General features: G+C 37.5%; 1 protein-coding gene across 2 annotated transcripts in view; it reads left to right on the top strand.

Moving 5' to 3' along the window:
- The window catches only part of rin (ras GTPase-activating protein-binding protein 2), a 73,420-nt gene that overhangs the window by 12,686 nt on the left and 40,911 nt on the right, over nt 1-19,823 (top strand). Inside the window, exons 2-4 of one of the 2 annotated variants that reach the window (XM_075361283.1) lie at nt 4,345-4,556; nt 5,361-5,538; nt 9,871-9,987. In XM_075361283.1, the coding sequence (XP_075217398.1) occupies nt 4,459-4,556; nt 5,361-5,538; nt 9,871-9,987 (393 nt within the window). In that variant the 5' untranslated portion in view covers nt 4,345-4,458. Of the gene's footprint in view, nt 1-4,344; nt 4,557-5,360; nt 5,539-8,824; nt 8,867-9,870; nt 9,988-19,823 lie in introns of those variants that run through there. The other variant, XM_075361284.1, reaches the window with a different exon arrangement.

Below are 19,823 nucleotides of genomic sequence, written 5' to 3'. Positions count from 1 at the left end.
TGTGCAACCACCTGTTTCAAGTTTGTTATTTGTTGATGATTTTGCCATATATATTTCATCCCATTCAAAAACTATAGCAAAGAGACTACTACGGAACACAATATCTCGCCTTGAAGCTTGGTCCAAGGTTACCGGCTTCAAATTTTCAACTGAGAAAACTAAATGTATAGTCCTTTCTCGGCTGCAGGACTCTTCCATTCTGCAAATTTTTCTCAACGGTGAGCTAATTACTATTATCTCTCCCATCATCAGGTTTTTAGGTTTATTTTTTGATAGCCGCCTTACTTGGGTCAAACACATCAAAGAATAAAAAACAAAATGTTCCAAACTGCTAGATATGCCACGAGTTCATAACACATTTTGGGGAGCCGATTAGTCATGTATGTTGCGATTTTATTATTTCTTTGTTTGTTCCTGTTTAGATCATTGTTTATATCGCCTACCATGCATTATACCGCGCTGAAGATGGTGTAGATGCTGTATATCACTCTTCTCTACATCTTGCTACATGGGCTTTTAGATCAAGTACTATCACTGGCATACTTGTTGAGTGCGATGAACTGTTGCTTTGGGGTAGACGTGACCAACTGCAGCATCTTATTTTGTCAGTCTTAAAAGGGCAACCAAATCATCTGGCTTTCATTGCAGTTCTTGTGAATTCTAATTTACAAAAATATGAAAACCATCCATGTTTCACTATGGGTATACATATCCAGCAGTTACTGTAGCTTCTAAATGTAGACATACCCCCTATTTTTCCAGTGTATCTCTGTTCACATCCTCCGTGAAGATTCAACCTTATAAATTTTATTTTTGACCTTAACATATACAGAAACCAATCAACACCACCTACTGTTTTTCAACAAAATTTTCACCATATTCTCTTCAAAATAAACCCAGACAATAGTACACACAGATGGATTGAAACAGAATGACACCATTGGATGTGCATTTATTCTTAATATGAGAATCTATATGTTTGGTCTACCTAATTACAAGTGTAGTTACTGCAGAACTGTACGCCATCAATAAGGCTTTAAATATTGTTAGTCAAAAATACCGTCATCCTTATTTGTAGCGACTCGTTTAGTGCACTCCAAGCTTTGGAAGATTTTTACTCTAGACATTCGTTGGTCAGCGTAATCTAAAATGTAATTACTGAGTTGAACCATCGTAATACAAGTGAGTTTCTGCTGGATCCCTAGCCACGAAGGAATTGTGGGCAATGAATGCTTAGATTCCGCTGCTAAAGACACATGTAGTCAAACTTTTTTCATCAATCGTGTTACTACATGCGATTTTAGCAGTTTTGTAAAATATGCTCTCTGAGCAGAGTTGCAAGGTCACTGGACTGCTACAGTGGATAATAAACTCTGATACATTAAAAATACTGTGTTGCCATGCGACTCATCTTTCAGAACTCCGTTGACAGGAAGTAGACCTTGTTGATTGTGTAAATGCACCAACATGCGTATGATGCAGCTGCTGCTTGACTGTGTACCACATTCTTGTGGGTTGCATTTGTTATGCGGCCTTGCCAATTAAATTTAAATTGGCCAGGAACATTTGTCAAATCCTGGGCAATGATAAAGAAGTTTTGGACCAGGTGTTTTTATTTCAGAACTATTAGTATTTTACACACTTTTTAATATGTTTTTATTATTTTTTTTTTTTTTACTGTACATATTTCAGTTAAAATTTTTATTTTTTTTTGTTATCTTAGAAGGAGCCCTTTACACTCCTCGGAGTTCATTAAATTTATTTTTATTTTAGTTTTTTATATATATATATGTATATATATGTGTGTGTGTGTTTTTATTTATTTTTAAGTTTTTTTTTATTTTTATCTGTGATAGTTATATATATATATATATATTAACCTTTTTAATGATATTTTATTTGTCTTATCATCATCATCTGAGTTGGGGTCCTTTACACCCCTCTTGGACTAATAAATTCTTTTTTTTTTGTTACATTTTGCATTTTTAGTGTTAAGCTTATTTTTAATTTTATTTTTACAACTGTGATATTAATTTTAAGAGTTTTTTAAAAATACATTTTTAGCTGTGGTATTAGTTGTAAGTTTTCGTTTAATTTTTTAGTTTTTAAGACAGTTTTTTTTTTACTATTTATAAAATGTTATTCCGGGCAATGATAATGCCGAAGTGTTTTTTGCCCTCTAGTACTATATGAGCTGACAGTTTGTCCCTCGCCAATTGCTGTGCCTAGTGTTAGTCATTGTATTGTACTAGTGTGTAGTGTTTGCATTTTATATATAAATGTGTCATGTTATTAGTAACTGGATGGTGTCATTTTTTTTAGATAGTACAACAAACCCTGCTTGCCTGCCTCATTTAGTGTACCATTTGGGTTTCTGTATGTTGGACGTGTTTGATTAGTATCATTTAACAAATTTACACTTAGCCATATTTTCTTACCTGACTAATGTGGGGGGACATTTAATAACTAAAGAGACAAATTGATGTAGAAATGAGACAGTTTGTAAAAGGAGTTTTGTATTTTCATGTCTTAGGTTGGCATTACTGGGATGAGCTGAGAACAGTTAACGGATAAAAATTGTTTTGTTTATAACCTCAATATTGCATTTAATGTTGGTGTGCCCGCTGGAAGTTTCCACATTAGTTGAACAACGTTCAGTGATCCGTTTTTTGTTTTATGAAAGTGAAAACTGACTAAAATCTTTTCTCAAATGATTTTACAGTATGGTAAAAATTGTATGAACCCAATTTTATAATTGGGTAGAACAGTTCAAAAACGGTCAAACCTCAGTGACTGACGAGCAACATCCTGAATGGCCAGTTAAAGTGCCAAATCCGCTTGAAATCCGCATTGACAACATTATTCATGAAGACCGATGTATTACAGTTGAACATATAGCAAAAACAAGTGCAAGGTAGGTCCTGAAAGAGTTAATGCAACAACACAAGGAATCAAGACTTAAAGAATGCTATGAAAGGGGTGACTCGACTCTTTTCTAAACAAGATTTTAAAGTGTGATGAAACTTGGGTTCACCATTTTGAACCAGCATCCAAAAGACAAGCATGGAATGGAAGCACACCAGCTCACTTGTCCGAAAGAACTTGTCAAAACGCAAGCATCAGTGGGAAAAATCATGTTAACTGCCCTTTGGGATGCCCAAGGTTTTTCTTTTGTAATTATTTGGAAAATCAGCGTATAATAAACAGTGTACTACTCAGACATGCTGATGAAAAAGGTAAAGCCAGCAATGAGAAAAAAACGTCGCTGATCTCAAAAAAAGGTGTGATATTGCTACACTACAATCCTCGTCCTCACACCGTCCAGCTGACCCAAGAAACCATTGGAAAAATGGGTTGGGAGATATTACCACATCTTCCTTACAGTCCATTTTTGGCTCCCTCGGATTTTTGTTTGTTTGGTCCACTCAAGGAGGCATTTTGTGAAAAATTGGCCCAAACAACAAGACAAAGACTTTGTTGCTTCTGGTATAAAAAAACTAGTTCATGGTTGGGACAAGTGTATTAATATTGGTGGGAGTTATGTTGTATATTGTTGGTGGAAGTAGTAAAAGTCTCATTTCGTAAAAATACACAGTTTTTTTCTACATCAATTTGCCTTTTAAATTATTAAACATCCCTTGTAATTATTAACCTGATTTATTAATATAAATTTTATTATACCCATCAGTAGAATTTTTCAAGCATTCTAAAATTATCCCCACGTGTAAAACTTGAAAGATTTTCTACTAGAGTTTAAAAATGTCATTTAATGCTTACAATGTTTTCTTCCTTCACTCTGCAGAGTTATTTTTTTTAAAAACATCCCTTAAATCATTTGCTAAACCATTCAATTTTTGGATGTGTAATTAACACATTTAATTGTGAAACACTAAGCAGCCGATCTGTGAAATTTTCTCTATGGAAAATATCATCTCTTTTTCAGCGGTTTATTCTGTCACGATCTGTCATTTTACACAGTTGGCTTAGCTGTTCCCCTTCCCAGAAAATAATCCAGTTAGATTAGGTGACGGACTTTTGGAAATGATTCATTCTCCAGACATTAAACAGGGATGTTATCGATCTACTAGTTCTCTTGTATTTCCTTCACTCTACCTCTGCATTTGTATGCATGTATTTTACGCCATTATTTTGTTGAAATTAAGCATAATTGAGTTCTTCTGCGAGTCGATTGATGACTTGCTAATTTAATGTGTACATAAGTTTAAATTTTATTTAAATGTTATACATGTGCATGTAAAATAAATAGATACAGATTATCTTTTGTTGTCAATTTGTTAATTTTTAAAAAAAATAAAGTTATTTTCATTCTTTTATTTATTTCAGATTTTAATTTCATTATTTGAATCCTTGATGCGTGCCTGAAGGTTAGCTGCCTAGCACCTTTATCTTGTATTTGCATCTAGTACAAGGAGTGTGCACAGAGTTCAGTTTTTGGAAATGGTCATGGAAGCCCAGCCTAGCCCCCAGAGTGTGGGTCGCGAATTTGTGCGCCAGTACTACACACTGCTTAATCAAGCACCGGCCCATCTGCACAGGTGAGATAGTTACAGTTATATTTTGTTGCCATCGATTGATCAAATTTTCTTGATCACTCTTATCTGTAAAGCTTAAATTTTCATTCTATTGTGTCAATATTGTAATATCTGTATCATTAAACTGCAACATTTATGTTGCAGTTATATTAGATATACTTAATAAACAGTGAGCAATATAAATATTAAAAAAAATTGTATGTATTGTTTCAGTATGAATTTATAAAACTGCTCATCTGGTTTTAACCAGGTGGTTGGTTTATGGTTGTGTAGCTAATGCTACTGGAAGAATGGTATTAAAAAACAGATTGATTTCATTAATATTTATAGTATATATTTAACAATTATGATGTTTTCATATTGATATCAGTGAATTTCATCATAGTACTATTATCAGTTTCGTACCTTATAGCTGTTTAAATTAAATATCCTTGATCTGCATCCGTTAGATGTTCTCAAAATTCTTGATGCTAATCATCAGATTGGTGTGGTTGGTTATTATATTCACTCCTTAGATTCCTCAATATCAAGATTTCTGTTGGTTAAATGTCAAATTGTTGACGTTTAACATTTCTTCTTATCAATATATGCACCACCCATTGTTAATGTTGCATTTAAAAGTCCTGTTGGCTGCTGCCATGCAGTCACATATTTGCCACTTTGCTATTCATTAATTAAATTTTCATAATTTACGTTTGCCATTTCTTAGATTTTTATGAGATTGTGCTATTAATATAATTTTTTTGTGATTTTAAATGTTAATAATAGTAAATTCAGTATTATTTAGTTCTTTTTTTTTTTTTTCAGGTTTTACAATCAGGATTCACTGTTCGTGCATGGTGGATTTGTCAGTAGGGATACTGACCCTGTTGTTGGGCAAAGACAGATTCATCAGCGCATTCAACAGTTGAACTTCAGGGACTGTCATGCAAAAATATTGCAGGTGGATTCACAGATCACTTTAGGGAATGGTGTTGTTGTACAGGTAAATTTTATTTTATGTTAATTTATAATCTGTTTTCTGAAGGAAATATATAAATTAAATAACATGCACGCAGCTGTGCTTTTGTACATTGTGGAACCCACACAGATTGTTTTAGATTGTAGAAGTTAAACTGCAACTATCCCAATAATTTCATGACTAGTGTAAAGGGACTTCTTACCCACCCCTTACTGTACAAACTGTTTCAGAAGTCTTGAGCCTTTGCATCGTCATGATGTCCAAAGAAACTAGTCTCCTCTTAATGCATAGTATCAGTAATGGGTTCTAACTCTTTGTACATGACTTTGTTGGGCATGATCTACCACTGCTCGTCTTTCAGGTACTTTTTGGTGATTCAGATTCTTCCAATTCTTACTTTGATTTAGTGGAGTTCGTCGGATTTGATTGTTCATTCAGGTGAAAGAGGGTTTCTGTTGTATATGTGGCTTCCAGTTTTATAACCGATTCGTAATGTCTTATTTTTGCGTTTATGGATGGATATTTTTTACTGTAGTTGTACCAGGTTATTTTTGAACTTTAGCTAGTTTGTTGTTCTTATTTGGATTGAGTTTTTTTGCTTAGGTGTTAGTTATTATTTCTCTGAGGTATTTAAATTGGGCTACTATTTTGACTTTATTACTGTTTATGTTTACTTCTTTTAATTGTGTTGGTTTTTGGGGCATAATTACTGCCTTTTCCAATGATATCTACATATTATTAAAATATCATAAAATAAAATACTTTGCAATATTGTTAAAAAAAATGTAAACCAGAAAGTCAGTATGATATTGTTTTTATTCATTACATCTGCTGTTGTATTGATAATAAATTTTTTGAAAATGTTGGTAATATTGACTTAGCGTATAAATGGCAACTAAAGCATGTAGATCCTTATACTAAGAATAGAAATTAGCAATTTTTAATTGTTGATCTATATGATAGAGAGTGGAATTATATTACAATTACTAACAGTTTACATATTCAGAATGTTTCACAAAGAATAGAAGAATTTCAGAATATATGTTCTACAAGTAAAAATAATGAAAATAGTTCTTATAAACATGATCCAATAATGGTTTGTTTTGGAGTTGCAGCTTATGGAAAATTTTTCCTGAATTCTGCTTTAAGGAAAAAAAATCAAGCCATACTGAAATTCCAAGAATTTCAGTATGGCTTTTTTTAATTTGACAGAATTATGTGATTTTTAAGAAAGTTGAACAGAACAATCTCAGGATCTTATAAAATTTCCTAATTCTGACATACAACCTTGTTAAATTGCCAGTAAACGAATAAAATTTTGCAATTTAGTGAATTTAATTTTGGGAAGATGTATGTAAGTAGACTAGAACAAAGTTATCTTAGTGCAATCACTGTGCAGCATGGGCATGGAGTGAGTAAGATTGGGTCTGTGGTGTTACAAGTGCCCGCACACATGTACACATTCCATTGGTACACTTATTTCACATAGGTGAAGAATGGCAACTAGGTGTGTTGTTTGTTATTTTTCATAAAATTTTTATTTTTTTATATTTTAATTCTTTTATTTTTTAACATTTTTTTAAATTCTCAATTTTATTTTTCAGAAAGGAAGAATAGATAGGGTGTTAGTTTTGATCGGGTAGGTTATAAATGATGATTTTGTATTATTTTGTTAGTTTAATAAACTGTGTTTTATTTTAGCCAGTCAAGTGACTCGATGCCATCCATACCATAATTTCCAGTCTTCAGCCGTTAATTCAGAAAATGTTTGTTCTGCCATTTGCTTAATTTCATCAATATCTTGCTGAGGTAAAACATTCTTTTCAGCTATCTGATTACTCTTGCCCAAATCATCTCAATTGGGTTAAGTTCAGGATAGTATGGTGGCAGTCTTAAAACACTGTGACCGTAATATTCCAATGTTTCATCAAAATAGAATTATTTATAGTGCACGTTATTTAACTTCACCGATCGATAAAGTTGGACTTACAACATCTGCGATGAGCATGGAATATTTCTAGTTTGCAACCATTCTAATAGGATTTGAAAAACTAAAACTGAACGAGGTGGAAGATTTGGAATTGATTTTGTTTTCAGCCATTTTTCATAGTTATCGGCATTTATGTTGTCTTGGTAATCACTTTGTTTCTGATGCGATTTGAATATTAAAAGAGTATTAGGGACTTCTCCAGTTTCACCTCCAGCATTCTTCATTATCAATCTCCATCCTTTCGATATATGTTTCTTGTTACCTTGAACAGTCATCAGTCTAACAAAAACGTTTTGTTTGAGTTGAATAAATGTAGTACTAGTCAGAAAAAATAATTACTTCGTCATCATTTCTATACCTCTGTAAATTTTGTAAATAATTAATGCGTTTAAATGAATGTTGTGTTTTTCCGCTAATAACTTTCTGTTAGCAGTCTTCTTCCACCTATAACCCATATTCCATAAAATTTCTGTTAACGTTTCATGCATAAATTTGAAATCCAAATCTTTATGTTCAGTTTTCTAAACCACTAACAAGTTATTTAACGTCTGATTTTTTTTTATGGCATATATGAAAATTATACATGTTCCTTAATGCACATCTTTGAAAATCATTGATACTAACTTTTTTCTTTATTCTTTTTTGAGATTTTCTGGTGTAGTGAAACTTTCATTTTCATCAAGTTTATTTTTTTCAGTTACAAATTTTTGTACCTTGTAAACTGATATGCCACTTAAATGTGGTATATTAGTATTTTTGAACGTAACATATCAGGATTTTCTTCTGAAATTTTTTTGTAGACTCATAATATATTTAGAATGCTTCTTATAGTCGCTCCCTGTCCCAATCTACAATTGGATGTTGGTTAAGGCATTACACTGTAATTCTATACACTATAATTCTAACTAAAAATACACCAACTATGTGTGTAGTATTGAAAATATTATATTTAACACTATGAAAGGAGTATTGATAAACACTGTTTTAACAAAAGGCAATACTATTTTATTACAACCAAGCGAAGCACTTGACAGGAATGCTACTGATGGTCATCTTCCCCCTCCATAATACACGTTGTTCTGCTGTGCATCATTGTGTTTATGCTAAGATAACCTCGACACCCTCTACTGTTATCTACAGAATAATGAAGAAAAGGTTAAGTATATAAAATATTTTGATTTTATAGTCTAGGAATTTTTTTCCTCCCGCCTTATTTATCTGTATCTTTTGTGAATATTTGTGTGAGAGTATTGTAATAAAATTTACTTGTATGTTTATTTCAGAGTACTAACTTGTACATTTATTATATAAAAGATCCTACCATTATTGTCTATTATGATTTTAAAAAGTTTGTTATTGCTGGTAGGTTCTGCTATTTGTAACCGCTCGTAGTAATCAAAGTTTTGTTACAGTTAAATATATGTATGAATTAAATTAAATGGTCTTTGTTAAAATCTTCGTAGTTACAAACCATTAGAACATTTTCCAAAAGTTTGGTAATAATTAAAGAGTTTTATAATAATTAAAATTTCTTGGTGAAAGTTTGTTAATACCGGTTGTGTTATGTAAAATGTTTGTTAAGTTCAGTGCTAAGTAAAGAATGTAAAATTCAAATTCCTTTTTCTTATTGATTTATTGAATTTCCTATTTTTGCTGTTTTTCCTATATTGGCCTTACTTAAAATAAAAACCCCCTTGGAATGATCCAGAAGGATTAGTAGTATTTAATCCTGCAAGTAGTCTGCGCAAACTTTGTTAACAATACTACAGAATCTTAGTTTCATGAGTTTCTAATTATGTTTTCATAATTAGTAATTCTGGTCTTTCAACACAAAAAACCTGTAACTAATGAATTTCATTCAGTAAGTTCTTTATGGTTAGGTTTAATAATGAAAAGGCCATTTTATTCTTATTGCAACACTATTTTCTGTTAAAAAATACATTTTATTTTATACTTTGACAGCAGGCTTGTCAACATTTATTTAAAAAATAAAAAGTGTTTATTATTTTTATTAAAACTAAAGCTTATTTGTTTTTTATTTATTCTTCAAAAAATCTTTTCAGAATATTTTCATTATTTTTTTTTATTTAAAGTGTGGTGGATGTAGGTTTATTGTTGTTGCATCTTAAATAAATAAGTTCTGTTATATCACTTGATCATATTTAATTGACAGGTGTTGAAAGCATAAATTAATGATGTTGTATGTATCTAAAACCAGTTAGTTGTCTGTATACAAGATGGAAAATAATAATGTAATCTTGGCTTAATGAATAATAAATATGTTAGTAGAAGTGTGAAGTAAAGTAACATATTTTTTTTTTGTTACATCACCTATGTTGTAAGTGAACTTATATTTGCTTGTTTAGGTATCTGGAGAATTTTCTAATGGTGGCCAGCCAATGCGTAGATTTACCCAGACCTTTGTTCTGGCAGCTGAGACTCCAAAGAAGTATTATGTACATAATGATATTTTTCGTTATCAGGTAATTTTTACATTGTTTCTGTTTAAAGTATAGTATGGTAAAAAATCTCTTGGTATCCATAAAATTTATTATTGAAAGCTAGTTACTGTTACAAATTAAGTTTTGCACCCTCTTCTATTTAATTATTTTTAAGAAGTTAGATAGATGCTAAAGGTATTAAAAAAAAAAAAAAAATATTGCAACTAAATGTAAATTGTACCCAACAGTTTAATTTTGGTGGCCAGTGACAGTTAATTTATAAAAACAAAGTGATGTAATCATTGGTATTTATTACAACTTATCCTCTTAATTTCACTGTTAACGTTAACAAAGATATTCCATTTTTTTTTACAAACATTGTTTTTAAGAGATTTTGAATTTGAAATGTTTTAAAATTTTCTAAACTCACATGCTACTATTTACATGTAAATAAATGTAAATTGGATATAGATTATTATTGAAATAGTTTTTATTTATTATTCACTTAATTCATTAGAACTTAAAATTTGTTATGGGGTATAATGGTTCGTGTCAATGAAACATAACCGACATGAAAGCGAGAAACTACTATCAATAAAGGTTTTAGAAATGTGAAAGTATGCTTATTTTTTATGATTTGTGAGAGATAGAGAAAGTGAAAAAGTTGTTAGCACAATCTGGGACATGTATTAATATTCTAGAATTAGTCTATTTGATTCTAGAAGGAAGTGTATAGATAAAACTAATAAAGAAAGACAAAATATTTAGAATATATGAAACGAATAGTGGGGGTTGTAGGTTATAAGAAATGTTAAAAGTAAAAGATTTTCAGAATAGATAGGATTGTAGAATTGTTTTAAACCATTCTAATGATTGAAGGTTTTACATAAAAGAAATAGAATCAAATGAAATTATAAGTGATTATAGCTTAATAACAACAATGAAATTAAAACTTAATTATTTATTTTGAGTTATGGTGATACCTATAGTAGATTTTTTATAATGTGCGTTGAACATTCATGAATGTTAACATCTGTAAATTAATATAGGTGTTTGTTTTAATAACATTTGTTGTTATCAAAATTCAATTGTTGTATGTAAAAAATTCATAGTTATAGAGTTTTGTAAGGTAATACTTTCTTTTAAATTTTATGTAGTTGTGTTTTTTCTTTATGTATATTTAATCAATTTAAATTAAGTTAATTAGTAAATGTAACTAAAATCATTATATTTGGTAACTGGTATTGTATTTCACATACAATCTAAAAAAAGTTTTACAATTGTGTTATAAATTTTGTTTTATATAATTGTTGATAGCAAAACAAAAAATTAAGCTAATAAGACTATCAAATTACTATGGTTAGTATAAGTGTATTTATGCTTGTTTATTCATTTTCTTATTTGCATTTCCTGTATAGATCTTATTTTCAGAAGTGTGTTGAACTAATGTATTGTTTATTTAGTATAACTTCAAATTATTCTGCCTCAAGAGAATTAGTTTTTTTGTAGTAACTCATATTCTTAATTTTGTAGTATTTATTAGAATTATGTTATAAAAATGTAATTATTTTGATTTGTGGTCGCACCAAGAGTTTAAATAGCCAAAAAATTCTCTACATACTGTTCTAGGAGTATTTAAAGCAGCAAATATGAGGGTTACTTTTTTTTCAAGGTCCGATCGGTCACGAAATTAAAACCACAGTGAAAATAAAAAATATTTTATTTGTAACAAGTACTTACATAGTTATGCAATTTCTCTACATAATCGCCACTCTGATTTAGACATTTCTCGTAGCGTGGTACCAACTTTCCAATACGCTCATCATAGATTGGAGCTGCCTGTGTTTTCAGCCATGTTACTATGCTGGTCTGCAGCTCAATGTCTGTGCCAAAATTTGCCCTCCTAGCCAGTGTTTCATGTGAGCGAAGAGGTGAAAATCGGATGGAGCCAAGTCTGGGCTGTATGGTGGGTGATGATCAAACACTTCCCAATGAAAACACTGCAGGAGCTTCTTTGTTACAGCTGCAGTGTGCGGCTGAGCATTTTCATGGAGAAAGACAATGCCTGATAACAACATTCATTTCCACTTATTCTGAATTGCCCTTCGTAGATGTTGAAGAGTCACGCAGTATGTGGCTGCAGTGTGGTCGTGCCACGTTCCATGAATTCCACCAAGAGAACTCCATTCCGGTCCCAGAACACAGTAGCCATACCTTTCTGTTAGAGAAGGTTCGCTTGAACTTCTTTGGTTTACTGGGAGAATGAGAACGCATCCACTGTTTGGATTGCTCTTTTGTTTCTTCAGTTTCAAAACGGACCCATGTTTTGTCCCCTGTGACAATTTTGTTCAAAAAATCTTCTTCATTGTTGTAGCGCTGGAGAAATGTAGAGAGGTGTCCATTCTCATTGTTTTGTGATTGTTAGACAGCATCTTGGGAACCCATCTCGCACACAGTTCGTGGTCTCTCACTCGCAATGGTGTAAAGAGCTGACCTTGAAATTTCAGGAGCGAATCAATACAGAAATTGTAAACCGATGATTTTCTCGAATTGCCTCATCTACTCGTTCAACGAAATCATCGGTTGACACTCGCTTCCTTCCCTGACCACCTGCATCATGAACATCTGTACGTCCTGCTTTAAAGTTCCTGCACCATTGTCGCACTTTGCTGTCACTCATTGAAGTTTCACCGTACACATTACTTAATCGTTGATGAATTTCAGCTGCATTACACTCCTCAGCCAGAAGAAATCAAATTACCATATGCACTTGACACTTGGCGGTAGATGCTATTGTTGTAGACATGTTTACGTGCTAGCTAGTGTTCAGAACTAAACGAAGTGACGCGGCCTGATTGAAGGCCATACCAGAGATGCTGCGCAACACATGCGCAAAGGTTCATCTGATTTCTGCACGGGTTTTTATTTTGCGACCAATCAGACCTTGAAAAAAAAAATAAACCTCGTAAGTTACAGACTAGCAAATTCATGACTACTGTGTTTGATAGAATACATTGTTATATAATGATGTTTTCGTAAATGAAAAGCCAAGTTTTATTTATCACATCAAATAAATATTTTCATTGAAACTTTAAAAACAGTACCTAGTTAGAAAAGCCATAGTTTATAGAAGAGTTACATTCTTTTTATTCAGATCTTATTACTGTTTTTCCAGTTCTTAATAATAATGTTCCCATTCTCCTTATTAGTTGGTCCTTCAAATGTTGTTAAATTCCTTATTAAAAATGATAGTTTTGGGAACTTGTATACCTTAAAATTTAATAGTAGTGAAAGACTTGGAATGTGTTGGGGAGTAACACTCTCTTAACTGTAGGCTGTGGTACCGACTAAAGAAAGATACCATAAGCCAAAGTCATATAATAAACTAGTTCTATAGGTAGCCAAATTTAAGCAACATGTACAATTCATTGTGTAATGTGCCATTTATTATTGGCTGATGACCACAGTAATCAGTGTCCCCAGAAAATAGATTTGTGAGGGGTGTTGCCAAAGATTGTTTTCATTTGATTAGTTACTCATCTGCGTTAATTCTCCTGATAGTTCTCACTCTTATTCAGAGATTGTACTGTGACTCCAATGGATACTCTGGTTCCTAGTCCGTCTCAGAGTATCACCGTGGTATATCTTACTATCAGTGTTCTTTTGGCTGTCGGTCGCGTGTGTACCTTCTGACAGTATCAAGGTTAGCTGGTCTTAAGGCTGTATTCACGAACTAAGTTAGACTCAGCATTTGTAGCTTTGCTACGGTGTGATTGGCGTGGACGTGTGCGACGCGTACTCGCCTCAACGTAGCAAAAGGGTGGCAACGACTGCTGGTCGTTAGTCCCTGTAACAGAAAAAAGGCCTTGCCTTTTAGACCTTCTGCGCTCTTGTCAGAGCGAGGGCCGTAATCTGCGGTTCATTGTTGTACGTCTAGTGCACCAATTAATCGTTACAGCAGCGGCGAAGAGGTACGAAGTGTGACAGGAGAACGCAAGGGTCTCTGGCTGCCCGTACTCGCTGCGGGTAGTTGTCACTTTGTGGGCTTGCCCAAATTTGACAGTAGTAGGTAGACAGCAAGATTTTAGTAAATTCAGTAGGACTTAGGGAATCTTCGGCCATGTCGGAGTTCCAAGAGGTGAAGAAGTCCAGGCGGAAGAGGAAACCTGCGCCAGTTCCATCAACTAGCTCCTCTGAGGACGAGGTCAGCGAAGCAATGGATACAGGGACACCCACCCATGTGCGGTCCTCCCCTGTAGTAGAGGCCTTCAAAAATTCTAAGGGCAGACCTGGCAGTTCTGCCCTGTTGTTGAAAGTAGTCCAGGAGGACCTGGACTACTTAGTAGATTTTCTTGCGCTTCCTGGCGGAGTCTGTTCGGGGGCGAGGAAGATGATTCTCCCTCGACTTGGCAAGTTGAGGGAAGCTTTCAAGGCGGTTAGTGAGGGTTTCGAGGCCTTGGCCTCCAAACCCTACAATGTCAAGGCTCCCAAGGAGGTTGTTCAGGCCCCAGTGCAGCCCAGGCGCTATGCTGAGGTCCTGAACGCCAAACGCGAGGCCAGCAAGGCAGTGAAGAAGCCGGAGGTAATCTTCGTGAACAAGGCGGAGGGCTCGAAGACCACGAGTCAAGACTTGAAGCGCGATTTCCATGAAGCCCTTCGTGGTGATCGGAATCGGCTTAGGATTCGGCTTAAGGAGACCAGCAGAGGGTTAGTAGTTGTTACAGACAATAAGGAGACGGTCCAAGTCATCAAGGACTCTCCTGCGGTACAGAAGCTTAAGTCAAGGTGGACCCCAAGCGGTTGAGGAAGCCCCGGGTCATAATATATGACGAGCGGAGTCTCCCTGATGAAGAGGTTCTGTCTCTCATTCGGGAGCAGAACACTGATTTGGACGAGGCCTCGTTCAAAGAGCAGTGTAGGCTAGTCTTCAAGACTGGAAAGCGTGATGCCTCTCGGTATCACTGAGTTTTTGAGTTAGGTGCTGGTCTCCACCAGAAGTTTTTGTCTGTGGGTAGGGTCTTTGTTGATTTTTCCTCTTGTCGCGTCAAAGAATACCTTGATGTGCAGAGGTGTTTCAAGTGTTGTAGGTTCGGCCATAGGGCCAAGTTTTGTAAGTATGCGTCGGTCTGCGCGCATTGTGGTGAAGAGGGCCACAAGCAAGATGAGTGTCCGCTAAAGAAGGAGGCTCCGGTCTGCGTCAACTGCAAGCGGTTACGCAAAAACCATAGGCACTCCATCAATAGTAGAGAGTGTGGTAGCTATTTGAGAGCGGTTGAGGTCTACTTCATCTTGCTTGATGGTTAGGTTCGGTCAACTCAATGCCCAGGGTGCCTATGTGGTCAAAGTGGAGTTAGGTAACGTCGTTGAAAAGCGGAGCCTCGATGTTTTACTTCTGCAACACCCGTATGTTGTCATGGGTGACCTGCCAGGTTTTTCAGGCTGGAATAAGTTCCATGTTGGTGAATGTAAATCCGCCGTTCTGTGCAGGAAGTCTATAGATAGTGTCTTTGTACGGCAAGCCTCTGACACGCATCATGTCGTTGTTAAGCTTGCTGTGGATGGTTTCGACCTAGTTGTGGTTAGTTCGTACTTTCAGTACAGAGATCCCACTGATTTACATTTGGAAAGATGGGATAGAATTATCAGGCTGATTGCGGGTCGTCCTATTCGTATAGGAGTTGATGCGAACGCCAAATCGCTTCTTTGTCACAGTGTGATCACAGATGATGGCGGTGAACTGCTAGAAGGCTTCATTGCGTAGCACCGTTTTGAGGTGTTCAATATCGCCGGTGAGTTGGCTACAATATCGCCGGCGCGGTGGGATTGCGGAGGACCTTGGTACCAACATTGATGTTACCATAGGCAAGAATATCCCTGGTAGGATTCTGAACTGGTCTGTAGTCGTTGATTGCGAATGCGACCATTGGCTCATAGTTTTTGATGGGGTAGGTGGGCTGCACGATGTCTTTAGGGCAGACGCCCCTGTTCAGCAGGGGCGCTTCTTGCACAGGCGGGCGGATTGGCCCAAGTTCTCTAACATTCTTGCGGCCAGGATGCAGGTGTTCACTCGTACCCTGGACGAGGTCCCTCTAGATAACCTGTCAGTGAATTTCTCTTCTCCTCTGCGGTCAGGAGAGCCGCACAGCGTGCGCGTGATCCTGACGGCGCGAGGCCTTGTTTGCAGAGTATCGTCAGAAAAAGAACGAGTATTTTCATAGAATTAGGACTTCTAAGCGAGATTCCTGGCGCTCTTTTGTTCAAGAGCAAGGGAATAAGGACCCTTGGGGTGTTGTTTATCGTGTACTTGGTCACAAGCGGAAAAAGGACAGTCTTCTGTCGGCTCTCTCGACCCAAGACGGTGTTGTAGTTGAGAAAGGTCGTGTTCTATCTCTTCTGATGGACGATCTGCTCCCCGATGATACCGAGGTTGAGACCTCGTATCACCAGAGAGTTCGAGCGGCGGTTGTGGATTTCACTACAGACTGTGTCTTCGAAGATTGCTGAGGCAGAAGTCCGCCAAGTAATCTGTAGCCTGGCTAGAAACAAAGCCCCCCGGATATGATGGTATTACGGTGGAGCTCCTTGTTCGCACCCTGCCTGTAGTTCTTGGCCCATTGACTAGGGTGTTCAATAGGTGTTTATTTGCCGGGTATTTCCCGGCTTGCTGGAAGCGTGGAATTTTGAAGTTGTTATTCAAAGGTGGCGCCAAGGACCCCACCGTTAGTTCTTCTTACCGTCCTCTGACGCTCTTAACAGTTGTTGGAAAAATTTTCGAGGAGGTACTTTCCTCCACATTAATAGTAGGCTGACTTCGAGTCATATGCTGATGGACGACCAGTATGGCTTTAGACCCGGTAAGAGTACAGAGGATGCGATGCTTAGGGTCCTGGATCTGGCTTCAGGCAGTGAGTGCAAATATGTACTCGGTGTCTTCTTGGACATCTGGGGCATTTAATAACTTGTGGTGGCCCTCTGCCTTGTTTCAATTACAGAAGCGTGGTTGCACGCAGGATGAAATTAGGACTCTCTCAAGTTATTTCAGCGAAAGAACGGTTGTCCTTCGTGACAGCAGTTCGCAAGTAGGAAAGACGCTGTCAGAAGGATGTCCACAGGGCAGTGTATTAGGTCCACTCGTCTGGACCATCGAGTTTGATTCTCTCATGCGGCTACGTTTGCCCGGTGGCTGTCGCGTTGTAGCTTATGCCGACGATGGACTGCTGCTGGTTGGGGGTGGTTCACGTGCTGAGATTGAGCTCAGAGCGACACAGGCATGTAGGGTTTTTGTGGTTGTGGAGTCTTCAGCATAAGATGGTTTTCAGTGTGGAGAAAACCACTATGATGTTTTTGAAGGGCCGTCTAGCTGCAACTCGCCATCTGCGGGTTGTGATGGACGGTCGTTCAATTAGGTATGTCACCCTTCAAAAATATCTGGGTGTTATCCTTGAGATGCTTCTCTTCAAGGAGCACCTGCAGTATGTGGCGAAGAAGGCAGTTTATGCTTTCTTTGGCGTCTGTAGAGTGGTCCATCCCGATTGGGGGTTGAATTTCCGTACCATGCGGATTCTTTACAAAGGTGTTTGCAAGGCCATTATGTTGTACGCTGCGCCCGTCTGGGCTCATCGTTTGCAGTACCAATACTATAGGGACATTCTATTACGAGCCCAGCGTCTTCTTTTGTTAGCAGTTGTCAGTGGTTACAAGACTGTCTCGCGAGAGGCAGTAACTGTGATCGCGGGCATCAAACCTGTTGATATTTCGGCTACGGAACGTGGCCAGCGGTATGTTGCAAAGAAGGGGGAGGCCTTCTTACTTCTGGGCTTATGCATGAGATCGAAGACAAAGGTTTCGACTAAGTGGAATACTTCTTTGACAGGTCGTTATAAGCATGGTATATTCCCCAATGTTAGAGAGTTGTGAGCAGTTAGCTGGGTATCCCCCAATCCGCACACTACACGGTTTCTCTCTGGACATGGTGCCTTTAGGGATAAATTGGCTAGGTTTAGGTTGGTTGATTCCGACTTCTGTCCGAACTGTAGGGTCGATGACACCGTGGACCATGTCCTTCAAATATGTCTCCGGTACTAAGCTGAGTGTACCAGAGTTACTAGGGAACTCGAGAGAGTAAACTTTGTTTTGGATCTACGAGTCAACTGGAGGACTTGTAGAGAGTGGACAATAGTTGCTGGCTTCCTCGCCCTGAGCAGGGCTGCCAAAGGGATTTAGTAGGTGATAGGAACCTGGGTGGCTAGGGGCCGCCTGGGCAGTTGACTGGCCGAAGGTAGGCGCTTAAGGCAGCGTGCCTCGGTTAGGTGTATTTGGTGTCTTGTATTGAATTACGCTGTCAGCAGAGTTGCGGCCGCTGCCAACGAGCATGGTTATCGTTGCCTGGGGGGGTGCGATCGCGCTCCGACAAGGGCATTTATGAGCTAACGACACTGTCGGCGGGGTGGCTCTGGGTACTGCTACTGCTTTGGTGGTATGCAGGGGAGTCTTGACGGCGGTTTGCAAAAGATGGTGAATGTCACGTGGGACTCCGTGATGCCACTGTGCGGGAGTAGGCGTTTATTCTCCTCTCCCGGGCGGACCGGGGCGGAGTCAGATAGGAACTCATTTTGAGTAATAAGCGGGGTTCTTAAGGCAACTAGGTCTCAATTTTGCTGTGTGAAACTTTAGTGGGAGAGTTTGTTATTGAGGCTGTTAGTACGGATCTGAGACATTCAGTAATTGGCTCTTTAGTTAGGACTAGGCGCGGGGTCTTCATTCCGCGGTTAGGCTTCTAGCTTAGTTCCTGAGGGCGACGTGGTAGCTGCAGGTGTCCGTTGTCTTCATTCTGAAGGCATAAACACGTAAAACTATCTCGGGGTGAACTTTACCGATGCAGATGTCCCTCGGGGCATCTGCATCGGTGGCATCTCTGCGAGGCCTGGACTGAAAGCTGTGATGTGCAATCAGTTTGAGGGCGAGAAGATGTCCTCCATTAAAGCCACTACTGGCTAGGAACTGAGGGGATGGTGTAGCGACCGGACACGCTATGAGGTGGGATCTTCTTCCTTTGGGGGGGGGAATCAAGATGTAACTCCAATGATTTCCATCAGGGCTATGTCCGGAGGGGGCTGTGGCGACCAGAATGTCACTAGGCGGGTGTCTTCCCCTATGGGGTTGGGATATAACTCCAAGAGCTCAGAGTGACGCAGGCATGTAAGGTTATCAGGTTGTTGAGTCTTCAGTATAAGATTGTTTTCAGTGCAGAGATAACCACTATGATGCTTCTTAAAGGTCGTCTAGTTGTGACCTGTCAATCACGGGTTATGATAGATGGCCTTCTGATTAGGTATGTTACCGTTCAGAAGTATCTGGTTGTTATCCTTGATGAGAGATTGCAATTCAAGGAGCACCTTCAGTTTGTTGCAAAGAAGGCCATCGATGCCTTCTTTGGTGTTCGTAGTCATCCATCCCAATTGGGGGTTGAATTATCGTACCATGCGTATTGTTTACAAAGGTGTCTGTGAGGCCATAATGTTGTACACTGCGCCCATCTGGGCTCGTTGTTTGCAATTCCAACGTTATAGGAACATTCTTTTCCGAGCCCAGTGTCTTCTATTACTAGCTGTTGTCGGTGGTTACAGAAATGTCTCGAGAGAGGCAGTCTCTATAATCGTTGGCATTAAACCCATTGACTTTCTAGCTACGGAACATAGCAAGCGGTATGTTCCTAAGAAGGAAGGCCATACTTCTAGGCATATGCGAGAAATTGAACACCCTTCGTTAGTGCCATTCAATAGGAACGATTCTTCTACTGGCCGATACACGCATGTTATCTTTCCAAATGTTAGGGAGCTGCGAACAATTAGTTGGGTTTCCCCCAATTGGTATACAAC

The sequence above is a fragment of the Lycorma delicatula genome, chromosome 3 (genome assembly GCF_047948215.1).
Source record: "Lycorma delicatula isolate Av1 chromosome 3, ASM4794821v1, whole genome shotgun sequence".
Taxonomy (NCBI): Eukaryota; Metazoa; Arthropoda; class Insecta; order Hemiptera; family Fulgoridae; genus Lycorma; species Lycorma delicatula.
Note: the sequence above shows the minus strand (reverse complement) of the source record. Positions and strands in the feature narration are given on the sequence as shown.